This window comes from Anser anser (assembly GCF_964211835.1).
Source record: "Anser anser genome assembly, chromosome: 5".
NCBI lineage: Eukaryota > Metazoa > Chordata > Aves > Anseriformes > Anatidae > Anser > Anser anser.
In genome coordinates this window covers 14592246-14614225 of record NC_139725.1, presented here as the reverse complement: position 1 = coordinate 14614225, position 21980 = coordinate 14592246, and the positions used below count along the sequence as shown (strand labels likewise).

General features: G+C 41.0%; 1 protein-coding gene and 1 long non-coding RNA gene across 2 annotated transcripts in view; one reads left to right on the top strand and one right to left on the bottom strand.

Moving 5' to 3' along the window:
• HSD17B12 (hydroxysteroid 17-beta dehydrogenase 12) overlaps positions 1 to 21980 on the top strand; it is a 76266-nt gene that overhangs the window by 25268 nt on the left and 29018 nt on the right. Inside the window, 3 exon segments of the mRNA XM_083837249.1 lie at positions 2009 to 2055; positions 5850 to 5925; positions 18560 to 18670. Coding sequence (XP_083693375.1) covers positions 2009 to 2055; positions 5850 to 5925; positions 18560 to 18670 — 234 coding nt within the window.
• Positions 7082 to 18550, bottom strand: LOC310900028. Its single transcript, XR_014584792.1, has 2 exons — positions 13058 to 18550; positions 7082 to 10504 (listed from the first exon to the last, which is right to left on the bottom strand). It is a non-coding gene; the product is annotated as an uncharacterized lncRNA (long non-coding RNA).

The following is a 21980-nucleotide window of genomic DNA, read 5'->3' as shown; positions in this document are numbered from 1 at the left end:
TGAAGTGCTACAGATGCTTTTCTAAGTCCCTGTCTTACAGGGCATGCTTTCTCACTTTCTCAGCCTCAGTTGCTAGAGGCTGACCAACTAGTGATGTCAGAAAACAAAACGCTATTTAAAAATGCTGAGCTTGTTATCTGGGAGCAAAACTTTTAAGTCCATGAGTTCTGCGTTGGAAGGATGAGAAACTGTCAACAAGTGCTAGGTGGAGGGGCTGCTCTTTAGATGCCTCACTAATGGGAACGAGGAAGCAACCCGTTTCCGAAAGTCACTGAAGCTGAATGTCTTTCACATTGGGTCAACTTGAATTATGTCCAATTATTGTTGTAAGACCAGCAGGGAGTGGTGCTGCTGCAGGTTTTCTCTATGTTCTTGTTTATTTCGTTATTTTGTTTATGCATTTTCACAGTTGATTATTGCTTCATGTGAAACCTAAGGTCAGCAATGCTGAAATTGAAGCCCGGCAGTCCTTGAGCTAAGGGGAAGGCACCATCCTGCAGGGCTGTGCTGCCTTCTGGATCAGTGGGTATCAATACTGACACAAGCCTGGCTGCGGGCAAGCAGGTGCCTTGAATGTATTCTTGATGTTTTCTCCCAGGTCTACCTCTTCCCATTGTTTGGACCATTGCTGGGACCCTTCTAAATGTGTATTTGTTTCTACAAAAAGATTTTACTTGCACTCGCCTAATTATAGTGGGATAGGAAGTGGCAAAGCAGTGTGAGACGCACGTAGGGCTTTCTCAGTGCAATTAGTGGGGGCTGACAAGGCAACAGCTACAACTCCGATAGCTGCAGCAGTCTGTGCCTGCAGAATGTGCTTGTGTGGGCATCTTTGCCGTATCGGAGCTACGGCATCTTGCGACTAAAGTTGGAAACCAGGGAAGGGATAAATGTAGGTATGTATACGTTCACGTGTGGTTAGTACTCAGGCCGATGAGGGGCACCTGCATCGAGTCACCTGCAGACACGTCTGTTTTCTGAATCATTGAACAAGCCCCGTTATTTGAGGCATGCCTAGGTTCAGGGGTAAGCAGAGGAGATGAAACAAGCTGTTCTGATCTGTCTGGGGACAAGCAGGAAAACCCAGCGTGTTCTGTGGCCACTGGAAGAGTGGGAGCAGAGGTGGATAAATGGGTGGAAAGCTACACGGGTAAGGACACTGAGGTGTGGAAATAGGAGTTGATGAGAAGGAGTTGAGAGAGAGGGGAAAAAGTGCTGAATGTGCTTGTTTAAACGGTGGTTGGAGGAGCAGGTTCTGGGTGGAGGAATTGCTGTTTAGTGAGTACACTGAGATGATCAGCTACTGGTGTGGTGAGAGCCCCGGAATAATCTGTCAAACTAATGGCATGTTGAGTCACTCAGTGATTCTCAGCATGCGGTAAGGAATCCTAGAAAGACGTGAGGCTTGACACAGATCCCAGTCCACCCACAAGTGGAAAAGTTTGAACTCTGGATGCCCAGCTTGCGACTGGCTGCATCAGTTAGGCACACTTACTGGTGGTAGGCACGATGGTCGCAGGGGTCTGAAAACTACTGGGGAGTCATTGAGCAGATGCCTTCTGCTTTGAGACGTGTTATAAAATGTTTGTTTTATTGAATTCTCACAGGCTTTAAGAAGCGTTTTATTTTACTATATACTTAAAACTAAGTTTAGAGCAGATTTAGTAGTCATAACTGAGCTTTTTCAGTTAAGTGACTTTCTAGAAATCTGTCAAGCCACAAAGCTTCTGAAGAAGCGTATCAGGACAGAAACCTGGCATGAGAAGAGGTGCTGAGCATGATTCTGGAAACAACTATTAGGTTCCTAACTCTCTCTTCCTCTGCTTTCATATATATGGAAAGGCTAGTGTGAGCTCCCTGAGAGCTTTAGTGAAATTTTAAATTGCCCACCTATTCCAGAGACCCATGTGTCTCTTGGCTGGAATGAGTACTTGAATAGCCTACTAATGAACACCCATTTTAGTTCTGTCTGTGAAGCAACTAATGGATATCCATCTTTCTTTCCTAGTGGTCACAGGAGCTACTGATGGGATTGGAAAAGCCTACGCAAAAGAGGTAAGGATTCCTATCATTTGGAACGGCGTTCTTGATCCTGGGCAAGGTATCAAGCAGCGGCCTTATTCCTTTACCTTAACATACATACGTGGTGAGATTGAGGTCTCTTGTATCGTCTCCCTCAGGTGACCAGCCAAAAGTCATACCTTTTTTGTTCCTTTCCATTATTTTTGACTTCTGTCTTCAGCCCTAACCTTGTCCTTCAGTTTTTACTGTTAGGTTTTTAAGTTACTATAATTTTAACTTTCCCAACCCTTGGGATTTCCTTCTAGTATTTCTAGGCATAGACTAAACAGCATCTCAATCTGCCTGCAGTATGTTCCAATTATTCCCTATAGTTTATGAAGTCTCTGAAGCCTGGGTTTTACTTCTCTCCCTTTTACTGTAGTTTTGCTCTTGATGGATATGTGGGCTCCAAATATGGTACTGGAACGTATTGCTTAAGACAGAAAGTCCCCGTTAGTATGGGGCAATTTAGCCTATAAGCCCAGAAGAACATCGTGACAAATAGTGCTGACTACAACAATTCATAGCAAAAATAACTTTCAGCCCCAGCATTGGTATCAAAGTGAGCCTGTCTGTACTCATTTTTTTTATGAGGGTGAGGAGATGAGCTGTGAGAGGTTCTTTTCTGGATTTTTTTTTTTGTTGTTCTGCAGCGCTCACAGGGAAAGTACCATTCCTCTTTAAGGGTAGTCCTCACCCTTCAGATTTCCCTTCCATCCCTGTGTGCCCTGCCACATGCACACCCTTCCCCTAGGTTCCTTTATGCTTTGCAGATTGTAGCACCTTGCCCTACTAGGTCAAGATGGGGATAGTTGGCTGCAAAGGGAATTAAGTCTGATGTCAAGAGCACCTGATTCTTGTGCAGAGCTGACTGCTCATACATGCCAAATTATCGCAGTTACATGGCACTGTAACAAATTATGCAACACTTAAATAACTGCCTTGACTGAGTGGAAGCAGGTCATTGTGCCCAGGGCTTAGAACTATGGGGAGGAAGTCCTCCGATGTGGGAGATGGCCCCCTGAGCATCACAGGAGATTGATGTGGGGCCTTGTATGTTAAGTTATCAGGCGACTGAAACTGCAGCTTTGTTTTAGGTTCTGCTGGTGTCTCTGAGATGTAGGCTGCCTTCAAACACAAATATGTGCTGCTTGCAGACCCTTGTGTATGTACTCCTAGCAGGAAAGCTGTTCACAAGTATGAGTTCCTGTTGGGAAACACTGACTGCTTCAGCTTCTTTGCTGTAGTTGCTGTGGGCACAGAGCACCCCAAAGGGTACAAGTAGTCATTCTGGGGCTGTACAATAAAACACATTTCACCCGTTGGTAGTTTAGGTGGATGAAGAATCCTTGATGAAGTCAAGTGGATGCAGGTGAAATACGAAATACTTCTGAAAAGAAATACGAAATACTGAAAAGAATTCTCAATCTTTCAATTAACTCCAGGGATGTCTTCATAAGACTGCCAGCAGAGGCTTGACTTTCTACTAGGAATTCCCTTCAGGTTACTATAAATGCCACTGGCATACAGCTGCTTGGGCATTCACAGCTGTGAATAGAATCATGCAGATTACTTCTTCTTGGAGGAGTTTAAGTGAGAAATACAACCGTGGTGAGAGTCTTCTCTTCAAAGGTTTGATGTTGTCACCAATTATCAGTGGAAGAACGTTACAAGATTGTGTGGATTCATTGGTTTATACTCTGCTCTGGTTATTTCTTTTCCAAGCAATAACCTGTTTTTATAGTTTTCACTCTTACAGTATTTAAACCTTTAGTCCTTGCTCAGCACCAATATCCTTTTCATTGCTTGACCATCCCTTCATGAAAGGTAGTGGCCTGGTAAATGTAAGTGTTCTTCTCTGCCCAGGTAATTCTTGCTCAGTCAAGGTTCCAAAGCAGTGCATGTTCTTTTTTTTTCTTTTTTTTAAAAAAGATATACTCAGGAGTTGCTGTTTATTGCCCCTTTATTGCTGTACTCCTGATTAAATTTCTGCTGTTTGCTTTTGCTAATCTTAGATGTGTTTGTATGCTCATGATAAGCTAGCAGTTGTGATCAAGTTGAGTACACTGCGGTGCACATCTACATCTCCTTAGTACTGCTTTTTGTAGATCCTCTTGCTATACATGCTCTAACAAGAGCTTTAACTCTGCTTTGGAGGGCTGTCAATCACGTTCCTTTATATTTTGGAGAGAAAGGGTTTTAACGGCAGCTATATTTTGCTATCGAAGTAGAAAATGTGGTAGTTACTAACATTGGGTTTATGGAAATTAGACACCTACATCCACCAACTCAATTTAGAATGGTGACTTTTGCTTGCATCAATTAATCCTTAAGCTACAGGAGCATCTTCCCATTGTACGCTACTCTGGATTAGTTTTTGTGATTAGTTTGTCCTCTTGTTCAGGCTTTTTGTGATTCCAGGGCCATCAGTTGAAGATCCGAGTATAATGGCAGGTTATCTACAAAGCACCTGGGTCTTCCTCATTCCTTATGTAAAAAATGTGATTAGTTACTGGAATCTCAGAGGATCTCTTGATCTTTGGACTGGTGTGTTTTGTTTCAATTCGCTCTGCCTCTGCCAGTGAATATTTGGAGGGACTCAGCAGGAACCAGTCAAGTTGCATCAGGCTGCAGGTGAACTTGCCAGCGAGCACTCTATCTTTTTTCCAAGATTGATCAGTTTTCTTAGGTGCTATTCATTCCTAGTTACAGACTCTTTCCATGGTCATTTTATCTGCTCCGTACTTAAATAATTCCTCTTGCAATTTGGTTTCCATTTCCAGACTTAGGATATGCTTCTCAGTGCATCCCTTCAGTGTCAACGTGGCAGCGATTTCTCTCAAGCTTGCTCTTGTGGTGAAAGTTCTCAAACTTGCTGAGACTCTGCTAATGAGTTGCAATTGCGTGGCTTTACTTGATCTGTTTTTGTGTCGTGCACAGTTAAGGTACCTGGTTAAGTAACCTGTGAACCCAGAGTTTATGACTGCTGAAAGAAAGCAAATGGCATGGCAGCAGTCTAGAGCTGACTTTAAAAAGAAAAATGGTTTCAGTAAACTATGTGCCTATAACAGGATATATTGTTTTTACTTTTTACTGGAACGGGCAGTTATAATAGAAAGATTAGTATTTTCCATGCTGGTTCAGATATGTAGCTGTCTTTCTGCAGAGTCTGTTAAATTGAGTTGTTAGATCCTATTACAAACATGCAGAGGTAGGTCTGATTTGATGACCGGGATATATCCTGGCCACAGCTTAATTTACACGGGTGGGTTCCCTAAAAGAACTGTGTGAGTAAATTGAGCTTTATATCTATGATTAGCACAAAGTAAGAGTGGAACCCGAATCCTTCGTAAATCAATTGATAAAGGAAACAAGTATCAAGTGCTGGGATAATTTTGCCACACAGATGTTCAAGTGACCATGGATATCTTAACTGGGCATTTTGAGCTTAATTGTAGGAAATAACTTCGCTTGGACTTGCAGCAGTATGGGGAAGGGTCTGTAAAATATCTGTTGTTGCTTTTCTGTTGTATAAATGTGCCTTATACGCCTGGATGGGATGACTGACAAGATGCTAAATTTGGTGTGAAGGAAATTTCAAGAAGTAGCATGCCTGTATTTGTCCTGTTTTTCCTCCTTCATATCTCTATTTGAAACTGTAATTTTTCAAATCCGCTGGTCAAATATTGTTACCATGTTTGACAAATCGTGCAGTTCCTGTAATTAAGGTACTAATTTGGAAGCGATTTATGACCATTCTTATGTGTCCTGTTTTTGTTTTGTTTCAGTTAGCGAAGCGTGGAATGAAGGTGGCTCTAATCAGCAGGTCAAAAGAAAAACTGGACCAGGTTGCTAGTGAAATAAGTGAGTTGAAAACTTCTTTTCTAAATGTCACATGCATGCTTATAGATAAAATAAATGCGACTACATGTGAATTTATTACAGGCTAATATATACAGCTCTAATTAAAAAAAAAAAGGTTCTTGTACACAGTGCAAATGTTACAGATGTAAGTAGTAAAGAACTTGCTGACTAATTTTACAGGTGTTCTTATTTAACTTCTGAGAACAGTAGAGTTTAATTCTGGAGTACGTACTTCCAAGACTGTTAGTCTTGCGAAAGAACAGCCTGCCAGGTCAGACAAAAATACCACCTATTGCCATAGTAGGTGTCTAAAATCATAACGAAGAGAGAAACATATAGCCATTACCTCACCTGAATATGCAGTTTGAAGCAAATTTGATTTCATGGGCTTCAACCACAAAGGTGGTTTCTTTGTAACTCAGTCATTGAATACATGTTCCTTATGATTCTCATTGTATTACCAAGTAGGCACATTTATGGTGGGTGGGTGGGGGTGGTCATCTTCCCCTCACTTCCCTTCCATTTTCATTTTGGTTTGGGTAAACTACTCAAAGATCACTTTTAAGAGCTGTGAGCTCAATTGGGCTCAAGTGTGCGTAGTCATTAGAATATGGGGAATGAGCAAGTGTGCTGAAGAACCTGTACTAGGGATTGTTTCTTCAGTAAGCATGTAGTAAATGATTGTGTAAAAAAAAAAAAAAAAAGCATACAAAAAAACCCACCCAGTAACTTAAGTATTCCAGTCACAAATGTAAAATCACTATTTGTACAGGGTCAGTTAGGCTCGTCATGTTTCTTGCTGACAAATGTTTTTCCAACCAAGCCAAAGTATAGCCATAATGCACAAGAATTCATATTGTAATCTACATCTTTTATTAAGGCAGATTTAATGTAAAGCTATTAGTTTATGCAGAGTATGTCAAGATAAAGTGAGAAATGTAGTCTTGCGTGTAGAGGTTTTTGATAAGTAGGAGTGGGAGTCATATACTATAAAGCACATCTCTCAGTATAATGATGTTGGGTACCAAAACCTTTAAGATCCTGCTTCTGTTACCCTCCCTTGTTTTTTCCTGCTTTCCTAAATGGTTTGTGTACATAATACAGGTAAGTGTAAGAGCTGTCTTTCCAAGGACATAACAGACTCAAGCCAAAATAATACAGTTAAAATGTTTATTAAATTTGCAGGTGGCACTGCTTTACTATAAAGTATAATCTAGAAGTAACCTCAACAAACTCTCCTCTACTAAGTTGTAATGGGTTGCGTAGTGAATGTGATGATGACTAAGTCACTCAAGGGCTTCAGCTTGTTTAATGACTATTTTACTAGTTTGCTGAAAAACAGAGGGCATACAGTTCTCTGGATGGGTTTAAATATATGTACCTGTAATGTCCATTGTAGGATGAAACTGTTTCCTTGACAGAAAAGTCTTTGTGTGTATATCTATGGTAGAGAGCATCCTTAGAGTGCAGATGGCATCAGGTCCTACCTTCTGCTAGTTTGGAAGTAATTGTCCCTGTTCATTAGCATCCTGCGTTTCAGGATGTCGCTGCAGTGACTGACCATACCTGTGATACTCTAGTCAATACAGTCACAGGGGAAATGTGAGAGTAGAGGTATCACTGCTCGGGTAACCTGTGTGAGTACCGAAGCTTACTGCAAATACCTAAGTAAGCTGCAACTACAGTCTTTTTGGTGACTGACTGCAGTAGCTGGATAGTAGTTTGCGTATGTAGGCATATGCAGTCACATTTTTTACTACGCTGTATAGAGGTGTCTTGCTAAAAAAATGTAATTGATAAAAGTATCTACAAATATCTTGTTCTGGAATCAAATGGTTTTTAGCGTGAAATAACAAGCCTCCTGAAAGCGGTCATAACCCTTTCTGTACCAGTCTGGAAATCTCTTCCTCCTTGGGACTTAAGCATGATGCTGACAAGACAGATAAATCTACTGCTTTGAGCTTCCAGCTCTGAAATGATGGCTGCTAGGAGAGTTTTTCAGATTCTAAAAAATAAGTACATCTACCTTTGCAGAGCAGCCTGTAATACATAATTACCGTTAGGCCTCACCCAAACATTTTTCTGCTTTCTTTCCTAAACCATTCTGAAATGAGATGACTCATATTGGGTTTTCAGAACATTCTTTTGACAACACCGAGCTAGTGAAATGTATACCTTGTTCCTTGTAGCACATGCTAAAGGATTAGGATAGTCTGCATAATCAAACATGTCTGAATCGTGCTTTCAGGTCCTGATAGGCTTTAGCTGGACAAAGTTTTCTTGTCTTCAGGCTCCTGTGATCTCTGCAGTCTGTTCAGATGTTGTCATATATAAGGTGGGAAAGTGTGTTTTTCGTATTATTTTGTTAAGAGCTAATGCTTTAACTATCTGACTGCTTCCCTTGCAGACTCCTAAGGTAGATTTATACTTCTTCATGCTGGTCCTGCAGTTGTTCTTCAAACAGAGCCGAGCTTGATCGTTTCAAGTAATGACCCTTAATCACTTGAAAGCAGAATGGCTGTTTAACTCTGAATAATTCCAGTTCTTTGAGTTGTGTGAGCCATGCATGTTTTCTGTTCCTTTGTCATTTTCACTGACCAGAGTCCTGCTGATACTAGCAACAGGTTAGATGCCCTCTGCCACAAATAATGAGAAGGTTTCTGAGGATCAGGTACATTCATTCTTTTCAGAAGAATCCTTTCTTTTGCTCTTTGAATGTACTTACATTAGGAGTTATATCTGTGTACAAAGCACAAGTTGCATAAGCACTGTTGTAAGAGAAGTGCTGATGGGACTTCATGAATGGTAAATGCCAGCTGACCTGAATTAGATTTTTTTTTTGGTGTGTGTGCGTCTGCATGTGCACATTAAACTGGCTGTACTGGTGTAACAAGAAAGCCAACTGTCCTGAACTTGTAGCTCAATTTGATCAATGAAAGTTAGTGGATGAAGTGTGAGTGCTTCAAGATTTCAGGCACGCTGGAAAGTCTCCTACAAGCACGTTGTAAAGCTGAGTTTGTTTGCAGAATGCTTAGGTGCTGTAGGATTTGACACAAAAAGGAAATTCTCCTTTGTGTCCTGTCAGTGATAGGACTTAGGCCACAGAACGAAGAAAAGATTTTGAATTTCATTTTAAGTGATTGCGGTCTGCATATGCATGAAGTTGGATAGGTTTTTCTTTAATTAAAATATCCTTATAGGAACACTGACTTACTAGGTTCACTCTGCAAAATTCTTGATCTAGTTTAGTTCATAATACATCAATGTTCCACAACCTTTTTTTAAGGTGTCTGTTGTATTATGATGTTAAACACTTAAGCAGGGAATGTGCTGTAAAGAGAGCTTGCCAGTAGGGAAATTGCCAAAAGAGGAATTTGGTATTTGTACACGTTCTTAGCTTATGGCTTCACAGGACAGGTGGTAGAGTTGTGAGTGACCTGTGAGGAGACAAGAAAAGGCAAGTCATTGTTTTCCAGTCTTTAATGCTGCTTAAGAATTGCTGTCCAAAACTTTGATGGTTTTGTACCTTAAGTCACTGATTTTTAGATTTTGATTGTTACGTTTTGTAAAAGCTGTGCTAGCTGACTATTTACTTCTGTTTCCTTAGCTCATTGTGTAGTGTTCTGGAAGTTGCTTGGTCATGGTAGATTCATCTTGAACTACTCTGTAATCCAGAGACTTCAACTGCATCATAAGCCGGTGGCTTTCCTGTTTAGAATTGGGACCTATCATGCTCACACTGCTCTGGTGCGATTGCTAGTAAGCACAAGGAAGGAGTGGGGTGTGGTGCCAAAACCAGAAACATTCCTTCTGTTTCCGAGGCAGATGGGTCTTACTGCTTTTTTTTCCCAGCTTTCTTGATAACAAAGTTGTGGATGGCATTCTGAAGCGGGTCTGATGCTGATAACTTTGCTCGTGCCTGAAGTGTTGCTGTGATCTACTGATACAAATGGCCAACGACCTGCTCCGGCAAAGCTGTCCTCTGCACAAGTTTTCCCAGGCTGTAGCTCAGCTGTGTCTACCTTGGAGTGCTTTGCCACGTGTTCTCTGACCTGTCACTGGCATCTCCTCCCTCCTGCCCTGGTAAATCCTTCCCACCAGCTCTGAGAGGCAAGGATAAGTATTTGAATTTAATAGAGGAGGCTGCAGAGCAGACATGCTCGATGAGGAAGGGGACATCATCTTCTTAACTTTCCTTGCATAGGATTGACAAGGTTCGCTTTCCTGAGCTTAACTTGAAGACTAACACTGTCTGGCAGTTATTTTGACCTTTTGTGATCTACTTCAAGGTAAATTAATGTTTGCAGCCTTCCATCATCTGAGCTAGCTTCGGCTTGACGTTCTCTGTATCCTCCTGTATTTCTTGGTCTTGACAAAATGGCTTCAAATATTTTGAACTTGTCTTGGTGCACTGAAGTCACATTTCACATGCTATACCATAAGGATCTTGGATTCAAAACGAGCTCTTGGTCTTCACTTGGAAACAAGTTTCCCTTGAAGTGAAGGTCATTTCCCATGGGTTTGTCTTGAATCGTGCCAGCCACTTACTCGACGAGCAGCTGTTAGACACTGTAGAGAGCTGAAGGAGGATTCACAAATTTTTATTAATTTTTCAGTAAATGAAATGAGGAACCCTGAACACTATCAACATGACATGTAAAAGAGTGATTGTGTAAGGAGCTTATTTTTAATTTTTTTTAAAAGTCCTACTTCTGTGTTTTTTTCCCCCAGTCCCTCTTTTTTTATCTGTTTCTGATATATTTTCTCAGTGAAATTTTGCCCAGATTTGTGTTTAAAAAAAAAAAATAAAAATGACCAGAATCTTTGAAGAGAAATATTTGACAGGTGTCCAGCAAACTGCAGAATGCAGTCCTGGAACAAGTCCACCCTTTGGGGGAATTTTGAGGCAGCAATAAGGTAGGAAGAGCCAAGAGTAAAACATTCTGCAGGTGACTAGTAAAATTCTTGCAAATCATTGTTTTTTCTTCACACATGGCAAGACCGAGGTCTTCTCTTGCAGACAGAAGAACTGGAAGCGTGCTGGCTGTGAGAGCAGTGAGACTGTTTTTGTGCAGTGTTTGTTGTGTTGATTGCTTGTGAACACACACATTCCAGGAGAAGAAAATGTGTAAAGATTATTTAAATGTGAATTAGGTGCTTTGCATTTCCTTTGCTGACTATAAATTACAGCCGAAGTAGCCTCTTCCACACCTTAAATACTGTGTATTTTGTGTCTACAGATTCAGGAATAACTGTCCTGTTGGTGTCTTGAGCCATAATATTTTAGCTGCTAGGTAATTAAATTGATAGGGCAGCTGACTTGCTCAGGAGTTTTGAAATCCTGACTAAAGAAGCAGGAGGAATTAGTTATCCCCACAGGCATTCAGGGTCTCTGCTGCCTCTGCTTGGCAATAGCGGAGTGGGGAAGAGCTTGCATTTTCTTTAATGCACAGAAACTTAATGACTCTGCTTAAAAACAAACAAAAAAATAGCACAGAGAAACCCAACTATTTGTAACATGCTTTCGTGGATGCCAAAAATGAGAGCTCTTCTTGTTAACACAAAAGCTGCGATATATTGCTTATCACTTTCAGCAACAAAGTAAACTTAGTATTACATGGAAAATGAATACTGGATTGTTTTCATTGAGTGAAAGTCTGCATTGCAAATCTGTTTTAAGGCAAGGGGTGGAAATCCTATTGTCTGAGAGATTTAAAATCAGGACTTCTAAGAGGCTCTAGAGGCTCTAGACCAGTCTCTCTCTGGCACAAGGAGAGGACTGGATGATCCACACAGTGCTGTCTTCCTTCTACAACTTCACTACACAGGTGACTTCTGTAGCAAGTTGAATTCCATTACAGCAAGTCCTTTCTGCCTGTCAAAGCTGTGAAAATCCACAACAGACTTCACAGCTAAAGAAATGCTGATAGCCACTTCTGTGTTTTTCAGGAGCATGTTGTGGCAAGGAAAATAATGACAGTTACTAGTTCTACACAGAGAAAGGAGACTCAGCTGATCTGTTTTTCACTACAGATTCTTCAGGAAAAAAGAAAAAGATTATAAAAAATAGATAAAATAGTGTGACTAATGGATACAAGTATGCTAAACAGGTTTTGCAGCCAACATGTGCAATGCTTCCAGTGCTGAACTGTGTGCTATGCTATTTTATGTATTTTATGCAATTACTGGACTAATTAACAATGTATTTTCTCTTGCAACTAATGCTTTGGAAAACCCTGAAGTCTGTGCTTTTAAGTGCCAGGCTTTTGACTGCACTTTCTTCTCTGGATGCCAAATCCAGGTGAAACTATCAGGGACTTAACAAATAATACTGAATAACTGAGAAGCTGTTGGCTTTAATTCATGCGGAGTGACTGACTTAAATGTCCTGAAATTGTCTTGAGAGTAAAAGCATTTTTTTTGTTAATCCCTAGTATGATACCTTTCTGTCTCTGTAAGTGACTCTTAAATTCTTCTAAATAATCTTCTAAATAGCATACTAAATAATTCTTCTGGTCATTCTGGAGTTCAGTCTGTTTAATTTGAATCTGAGGAGTTAAAAAAGGGGAGGGAGGTCATCATTACTGTTGCTTTTAATGGTAAGGGCTGAAGAAAGTAGATTTTTATTTGCAGAAGTGTTTTTAAAAAAATCAGCTTTATATACATCATGCATATACGTTGTCACAATCATACCTTAGCAATTATTATAGGAAGTATTCAAAATAGGCTGTGTGCCGTTCCTAAAATGGAACGCCATTCCTTTAGTGAACTAAAAATAGTTTTCTCCGTGCCGTATAAAACCCAGTACCACCAATGAAGATCAAAAAAAAAAAAAAAAGTCTTGGAGGGGCAGTTGAAAGTAGCAGCAGGGAAACAGGAGGGAAGGAACTGAATTTGTGCCGTCTGTCGCGTAACGTTGATCTTCCCCTACCTCTCCCTGCGCTTACCTCTGCACCAGTCTGCGACTGCACCCTAGCAAATTCTTTGTGAAACTTCAGCCCTAGTGGGTACTGTAAGGCAGCAGCGAGGACAACTACACGCCGTCACGGTGAGACGTGTGGGTGGGCAGCACTCCTGACCCGTGCAAGGGCAGTCACGCTCTGTGTCCGTGGGTGCAACCTCCATGCCTTACCTGCAGACCCGTTTCGGAGCGAGGAGGGGTGCGCGGCGAGCAGCAAAGCTGTGCTGGTTTTTCCTGCGGAAATAACGTTGACGTTTGGAAGCGCTGGCCTCGCTTGGCTGTGCGGCCCCCCTGGCTGTTCGTGTGTGCAGCTGTTCTCGCAGGCTGCTTGATGCTGTATTTTTAGTTAGCTGTGTAATTGGGGCAGGCTTGATTTAGGAAAGCTTACAATATTGAGCATAATATTTGGGTGAATGGGCTTATTGATTGATCCTGTGTGTTGCTAAGAATGTTCTTCTGACTTGATAAGTGTATCTTTGAAATGATGTATTTTGATGTGACGGGATTCAGGGGAGCAAATAGAGGCAAGTGTTAATAAAGCACGTTTTCTTCCTATATTTTGTAGTAACAGCGCTGTTCAGGCACATTATAGAAACTTAAACGTTCCATATGGCAGAAGGGTTCGTGGACTTTGGCTTTAAAATCCATTTTCTGTCTCATTTAAAGCTGAGAAGTGAGGAATTGATTTGTGTGTGTGTACTGAAACTTAAAGCTGTATAACCATTTTAACATTATAAATAAGGTCTGACATTTTTTCTGTTCTATGCTTGGATGTGATTAGATTAAGTATTCACTTTTTAAAGTACATTGTGCAATTAGTACAGTATATAAGGAATTCCCTGGCAGTGTTGCTTGTGCAGTAGAATGAAAGGAATCTGGCCCTATCCTTCAGTGCTTGACCAAATGTGTATATGCACATGCTTTGAAGGGTGTGTTTTAACACAAGAAGTTCTGTTAAATCGTAGGTAGGCATCTCGTGCTGCTATACAGAAACTGATGCAGTATGGTGTTCCTACGTGGAGACTTCTGTGCAAAACAGGTGCAAACAGAGCTCTCTTTTAGGTATATTTCAACTGTTTATTATTCTGTTGGTCACCAGTACACTGTTTCAGAGTTTTATAAGAATATCCATAACTTATGGAGGGGTTTCCATTTGGATACCTACCTGTTGCCGTGTATCTGCTGCCCTTCTGAACACCCACGTTCTCTTCCATTGTGTCTCCGTTGTGCAGCATCCCTCTGAATTAGGGTCAGCAGTGACTCTTCCCTGTCTTTGGAGCTGCTCTGCAGGCTCTGGTCTTGTTTCCTCTTCCACTTTTCACCGAAGAGACAAGTGTGATCTGTCCTCTGGGACAAGGGCTGATACAGCTGCACAAATAGGGCATCGCATCTCTTCTGGAAGGCCAGTGGTTTAGGTATTCAGTATGTCAGTGGACTTGGTAATTCAAACAAATAAAACACAGGTAGTTCCAGGGACTTTGCTCTAATCACCCTTTTTCCATCTGCACTACTGTGATCTTTTTCTGAAGGCTGTTGCAGGTTCTCCAAGGTTTCTGCTTTTTTTTTTCTTCAAATAGGTGTCCCCAGGTGCCTCTGGTTATTCTGTATTTCACTGTGTCTATATTTTGTATCCCACTTTAAATATCTTACTCAATGAAGTCCAAGATACTGAGAAACTTAAAACCTTAATTAGCAGTAGGTCACCATTCTTCTGTAAGGCAAAGCTCATACCTTGCAATCTTAAGTTCCTACAAAATGACCAGACAAAACTAGGTCTTGTTATACCTGGCTGATTTTAGGGTGCTTCTATCTGGGGAATAACATCAGTGTGTAGCAACAACCTGCTCTCACCAGTCTGGAAGTTATTTGATGGTCCTGGAAAACAGATTCCACGTGTCCATGGCATTCAGTATGCTACTTCTGTGAACTCTGAAAGGCCCGAAGTGGATACATTCCTGAAAGAAATGCCTCTGCCTTAATAAATAAATAAATTGTAGAGCTATCTGCAGCCACTCTATAGTCTTAAATTCTTCTTCATGTCTGCTGTGCATAGATGCAGTACTAAACATGCAGGAGGTTTTCGTGTTTTGACTTCATCTCTGTACTTCTTTAGAAGGTATTGCAAGATTACAAACTCTGCTTCTAGAGGCTTGGATACTGGATTAGTGTGAGTCTTGCCACTGCTGCGATACTGGAAATATGAGGTTTTCATTTGTGAACGGTAGTTGAATCACCTTCCTTTTACTTGACCAAACTTCTTTCCTGTGTGCTGACGAGTGGAGGGATGTTTTTTGTCTCCTGCCACTGCTTTGCTTGCATCTCCGGCCACCCTGAAGCTACGGACCAAGTGAAACTCCTGGTATGTTTTTGCAAGCAGTTTCTTTACCACGTTGCTGTGGCAGTGATGTTTCTATCAGACTGAATGTAAACAGCTGAGATTTTCCTGTTCTAGCAAGAGTTTTTAAATGCAACCCTGAGCTTGCAATCACTGTTCCCAATACCTCCTTAGTGTGGACATCAGATGCTTGATCCTGAACCTCCCTGTTGCAAAGTTGCCTGGATTTGTTTCAAAATATGCAGCATAAATCATGCTGCTGTAGCCAAATGCTTTTAACATTATTACTATTATTTTTCTTTATGGACAATCTTCTAGTTTTCCTGTTCCTGCAGGGTTTTTGACCACAGACCCCATTAACACTGATGCTGCCTGTGTCATGTAAACAGCGCTGCTTCTCCTGAGCACCAGGCTGAGGTCTGTCTGCATTTGCAGTGAGGCACACAAGGCTACTCCTCTGGGCGAACATTCTTTCAAGTGCAGTTTATTTGGGTGTGAAAACTTCATTTCCTTAGTGTTTTTTGTAGCTTGTCCGCCAAGATGTCAGCTAAGGGAGGGCTGCTGCTTTCAGCTACTTGTTTCCAAAAAAATAAACTTTAAAATGTTACCTCCCAGCCACTTTCCAGTACTTTTTTTTGCTCTCCAGAACTTCCATGATCTTTAATTTTTTTACACAACATTGTCTAAAATCAGGAGTTTATGAAGACTATGCGATCTGAACTAATAGCATAGCACATCATTTCTTTTCCAAGTGCGAGTGTACTCAGTCCTGTGCTAAGAAGCATTTGAAGCACCAGTCCCAAAGGCGAAACACCAGATTCGCTTGTCAGTATACCAGCAAGAACGCTGGATACACGGCCACATAATATCAGCTGCTTCAGATGTTCTGGTTGCTGACTGCAAAAAATGGTTTGTCCTTTCCTTCCCTGTGGCCCCTGAGAACCTCAGGGTCTTTGAGCTGGAAGCTCTGTGAGGGAGTTGAGGTTTTCTCTTCCTGGGTGGAGAAGAGTCCAGTCACTGCTAGTTATCCTGGATTAGGATGTAGCCTTCTTGCTTCTTCCTCTGTTGCACTTCATTTCAGTCTTTCTGGCAGATAAAACAAGGATATGTGCTACTGTCTTCTCTAGCCCATCTCTTTGAAGGCATCTTAACTGTTAAGATTGGGGAAACTCCCTTTTCTGGTGTTCCTACAGAGCAGAGCACACCTGTTCTGCTCTGCACCTTGTGCTCTGACTACTAGCACAAGCATACGCAGCAGTGACTTAATGCTGTCTGCATCGTTACTTGACACACAACCATTTTACCAGATGTGTCTGCTACTCTTTTCTCCAAGCAAGTGGGTTTTGCCACCTATTTCAGGTTCTGGGGCTGAGTGTGGGGACTCTGGCTGCTACGTGAAACAGGGAGGTAGAGCTGGGTCAGTGCATGGAGTCTGCTGCTGGGGCAGGAAAATCTGGAGTGTCTGGAGCGAGCAAGCAGCTGCACAAAGACTCTGTCCTCTGGCCATACCAGTAGGCAATCTTTTGCTTTTCGTATGCTTTATACGTTCTGCTACCTGCCATCAGCCCACAAAGGGTGCTGCGTGTTTTTGTAGGGGTATTGCGCAGCTACCTTGAATGCAGTGGCTAATTTTCTGAAGGCTTGGAGAAGCGATCGTATACGTGCAGCGGTGTGAGGGCTTTTTCTTTTTTTCTATTTATAGCATTAGGTCTTATTTTTTTCTTAACTCTTCCTCTCAGCATCTCTGTAGTGATTTCAAAAAGCATAGAGGATAAATCGGTAACAATCCTAATGAAGAGTGTTTAGCTTAGAAGGGCCAGGAACAACTGAGCAAATTTGTGAGGATGGTGTTTGGGTCCTTTAAACAACTTGCATTTCATGAAGCATCTGAACGGCTGTGAAGACAGCTGCAGATACAGTAAAACAGTTAAAAACGGCATGTGTGTGGAAGTGTTCTCCTTCGGTTTCGCCCGCCCAGTCCCCTTGCACATATTTGATGTGCCTACAACGTTGCCTTTAATTCAGTGTCCTGTAAGAATTCGAATGTGTATGTTAAATATTAGAACAGCTGTGTCCAAAAATAGAACATCCCCCCCCCCCCCAAATGTTGAACTTGATTTTCTTCTGACGCGATCACAAGACTGCTGCTGCAGTAGGGGCTTAATGCTATTTACGTCGTCATTCCACATAGCAACATCTCTCGGGGGATTTTTAAACAATGCAGCTGTTCACGAGAGATGAAGGGGTTGAGGGGTGGGGAGAGGGAAAGGAGGAGAAATAATTTCATCTGCCAGGAGGGATACTGGCGGGGGAAGGGAGGCAGCCAGAGCCCAGCGAGTTCGGTGGATTCATGATTCTGCATGAATGGACGGCAGAATCCTGGGAGCTGCGACTTCCCCTGAATGGGAAAGAGCATCACGGGAAGCTGGCTGCTTCTAATCTTTTTGTGAATGATTCTTTTCCTTCAAATTGACACCGCTTTTATGAATGGCCGCAGGGGCAAAATGCTGCAAAATCCTTCCTGAGATGTATACAGCCACCTTGGGGAGCGCCAGGGTGGGAAGTTAGGCGCAGCAAAACTCAGAAATGCTTCAGTGTTAAGCTGCTGGGTTGTTCTTTTGAAGTCCGAGAGGACATCGTACTGATGTTAATTAAATGTAATTAATCTAGCTTGATGGAGGCAGAATTGCTCTTTACATGAGGAAATTCATATACTTGCTTCCCTTTTCTATTTCAAAATGCAGTTGGTTGTATGTATTTCCCCTGTTGTGTTAAAGAAGGAGATAAAAGCATATTGGAATGGTTTTGGAGTGACTGAACTCACAGCTCTGCTCTTGTTCACCCACAAGTTCCCTGTTCTCACTGTGTTCAAAACACTAAATATTTGAAACGTTTTATGGCATCGGAAGTGAGAATGCAAATGGAGGGCAATAAAGAACAGTTTTGCTCGATCTGAAGCCACTCGTTTACCATTTGCCATAAGCTGGAAGAAAGTGTCCTTGTCAAGTTGTACTTGGACACTGCTGTGTATGTGTATTTTCTGATTTCAGCATTTTTTGGCTTCCGTACAAATCTGTATAATTTGTTTTCTTGCCATTTTCACGGTCCCTTACAAACAAAACGTGCTGAATCATTTGAGAATGCATGTTCTCACCAGAAATAGCTTAATGTTGCAAACTTCTTATGCAGGTTACATTAAAATTCGAGGATTCCTGTTGAAGACATGAAAATGTTAGTGTAATATTAGCTACTTAAAATAATGTGTAAAACCACATATAGTATTAGTGTTTGAATGGTAATTCAACTACTTCAAACTTCATAACTTTTTTTTTTCCTAGCGGAGCAGTACGATGTGGAAACAAAAGTTATCGTGGCAGACTTTGGAGAGAGAGAAGATATTTACAATCGCATCAAAGCGGGACTGGAAGGCCTGGAGATCGGTGTTTTAGGTTTGTGTCTTGTCTTTCTAAATCTTTCACACTGTGTTTTGTTTCAACACGCTTACTGACTTTTTGACATTTAAAAGTTTTTTGAAAACAATTCACAAAAACTAATCATTTGCCTGACTAAAACTACGTCACTGTATGCTCAGTATGCTTTTTTAGCTCCCCGATGATGCACTACACGAGCTGGTGCTTGCATGTGTGCTCAGGTTCTAGGAACTGAGGCTTATTGAGTGTTTTTTGTGTGTTATTCTGCAATTGTTAAAGGCTCCTTTAGCTTGTGACTGCATGCACAGTTACTTGACCCAATGCCATCTCAGAATCCGAGCAAGCTCTAGATACTTAGATTCAGCTTAGCAGTAGAGCCCTGTGGGAGAACTGGTAACTTTTAATTAAAGAGCTGTTGAAATTTAATCATTAGAATATAGCATCAAGTAACTGTCTCCTGTCTCAAAAGCTTTAAGTGCGTTCTGGTCGTGTTGGGAAGCCAGTGTCCTTCTGCTAGCAGCAGCACAATACGCCCGAGCGTGGCCTGTGACGGTGCAGAAGTGTAGGTGTTACGGGAGTCCTTGAAAAGACAAGGTGATCCCCCCTGTTACGTCGCAGAGTGTAGAACTGAAGTCATTTCGGGAAGGTGTCTATCATGTGTTAAGAGGAATTTAGCCATAACAGTGGTTTACGTGAATCTTACCTGAACTGTGGGGCAGGGGCAGTTTTATTGTTTTTTTCTTTCTGGTTCTTTCTGTGGAAGCACACATACCTGTGCATACCCTAGATTTCTACAGTATGGGGATGGGAACCTGTCATGCTAAACATAAGGCATGACATTTTTATGAAGTCCTGTGGCTCAGATGCCTGCCAGTATGTCATCTGTTTAAGTTATTTTGTTACTCCAAAACTCATTTTACTAAGCCAAAGTGCAGTAATTGGAGCTAGAACTATTCTTTTAAAAGCATATTTCAAAATAAATTTGTCACATGTGGTAATATTGTATATGAGCTCTGTTTCTAATAGATGGATCTTGCTTTATGATGCCTGCAAATAATGCCCAAGAAAATAGTATACATAAAAACTCAATTTAAAAACGCTGTAATTAAATGATGAAGCACAGAATGCTCCCTAATACTTCTGACAGATTTGAGTATGTGCAACTCATGACATCCAGTATTTAATTACTATAAAAATTCAAATCCACCTAAAATTGGAGTAAGGGCAGCTGCCAACATCTCCCCAACATGTTGCCTGTACAGTAGTTATGATAGAGCTGTGGATACCTCGTTTTTTCTTTCTGAAGGAAATAATTTCCAAAGAAACTTTGAGGATTAAAATTAATGTTTATTCTGATCTGTTGCAAGCTGTCTGTCACATAGCAATTGCGACAGAATAGTGTATCATGTAAATATCTCAAAATTCAGCATATCTTTTACTGTGTGAGGTACGTATCCAAACTGAAAAGGCTTTTTTATTTGTTAGACTGTGCTAAAGTTATGGTGATGCACAGAATCATGAAAATCTGACTTTCTGTAGACTTCGGGCACGAAAGCAGTGAATTTGTTTCAATTTCTTTTTCTCAGCTTACTACAGGAAAATGGCATTCTTCAAACAGAGCTTGGTTATTTGCACAAGCACCTTGACTAAAAACATGGTAAAAATAGCAACTAAATGCTTGAGAGTCGTGTATTCTCTAGCTGAGTTCTTTCACCATTTTCTTGCAGCCATTGCCAATGCAGGTTTACAGATGCCTTTTTTTCTGGCTAAGCAGGATGTTCACTTGCAATTTTAGTAGGTCTCATGCTTGAGATCATCAGATTACATGATACGTAGGATTTTTTCTTTCCCCAGATACAGCTGTATTAACAAAAACCACTTATCAGTGTAATTTTTCAGCACAGGCTATGGCTACTCTAGAAAGACCATATTTAATTTTTTTTGTGGCAATTAAATTTCATGCTTTAGTGCCTTATATTTTAAATTCTGTAGCATGTGTTGTAATCAAGAATACAGCTTTTGCAAATCTGTGTTTCGCATGTCTTTGCGAGGAAAAACATGGGTTTAAATGAGAAGAACCATGAGGGATGAGTTCGCAGGTTACAGCTTATTTTCTTCTTTTGCGTCTCATCTAGAAGAATATCTATGAGAACCCTTGGCAGTATAGCACGGTTGCTGATGATCTGTGGTAATTATTTTTTTAACGTTGCACTTCGACACAGGAATCTCCACATATACTGCTGAAGATTGAGCTTCTGGTTATATAGTTGCACCGAGTCTAACTAAAGAACTTACAGATTGAAATCCTTGTAAACTTCTTATTTGGAAGCTTCTTCTCACCCACGTATGAAGGCTAAAAGAGTTTGCATAATGTTTTTGCTGTGTGTTCAAAACAGCGTCTGTCAGTGACTTCGAACATGTGCTAGCTACAGCAATATGTTAAACAAGCAGAGGTGGGAAATCTTGCTTTTGCTGTTCTTAAATCCCTGTGATTCTCGAAACGAGTTAGAGCTGGACAGCTTCTTATCCTGTTGTTATCCAGTTCTTTTGAGGTAAAATATGCCTTTACAAACTAAAAAACATTAAAAAAAAAAGTCTGTTCCAAACTACAGAAAAATATCATCTGGTAGAAGAACGATGGCTAAAACTGGAAGGGTACATAACTGGGTCGCAGTTTCTAGTAAGGGGTGTGAATTTTGTGCAACTATCCCTGTAACACAAGTCATAGGCGATATGCTGGATTTAGAAAGAACAACCAAAGATAGTCCCAAAACTCTTCTGCAGTTCATGGCAAAAATCCTTTCCAGAGAGATGGGCTGAAAAATGGTTTAATATAGGATGAAAACCAGGGGGAAAATCTTCTCTCTTGCTCTGGAAATAACAAGATTGGACCTTGCTCCTTTTTAAAACTTAGGTCTCTAAATGTAACAAACATCGGTTAGGAATTTGTCAAACCCTGTTCTCCTCGTTTCCTTTCTTTTTAAAGATTATCCAAAAGTTAAAATTTTAAAGCACATTATGACAAATCAGCTAAGGGTTTCCATAGATATACCGAGAGGTCTGGGGTAAAAGTGCCGTTGTTTGAGAGAATCTGTGAATGAAGCATGTGAACTTGTGCCAGAATCTCCTCTGCATGTTGCCTGCGTGTCCTGAACGTCTGCTGATGCTTAAATAGCTTTCACGTTGGGTGTAAAAATTACAGCTTTTGGCACAGGTGTAGGGGCTATTCAAAAACACAACCTGAACTGTCAACATAAAAAAAAAAAGGCATCAGTACCTTTTAACTGTGTTTCTTACCCCCCTGTAGACTGTACCCTAGAGGTGAGCA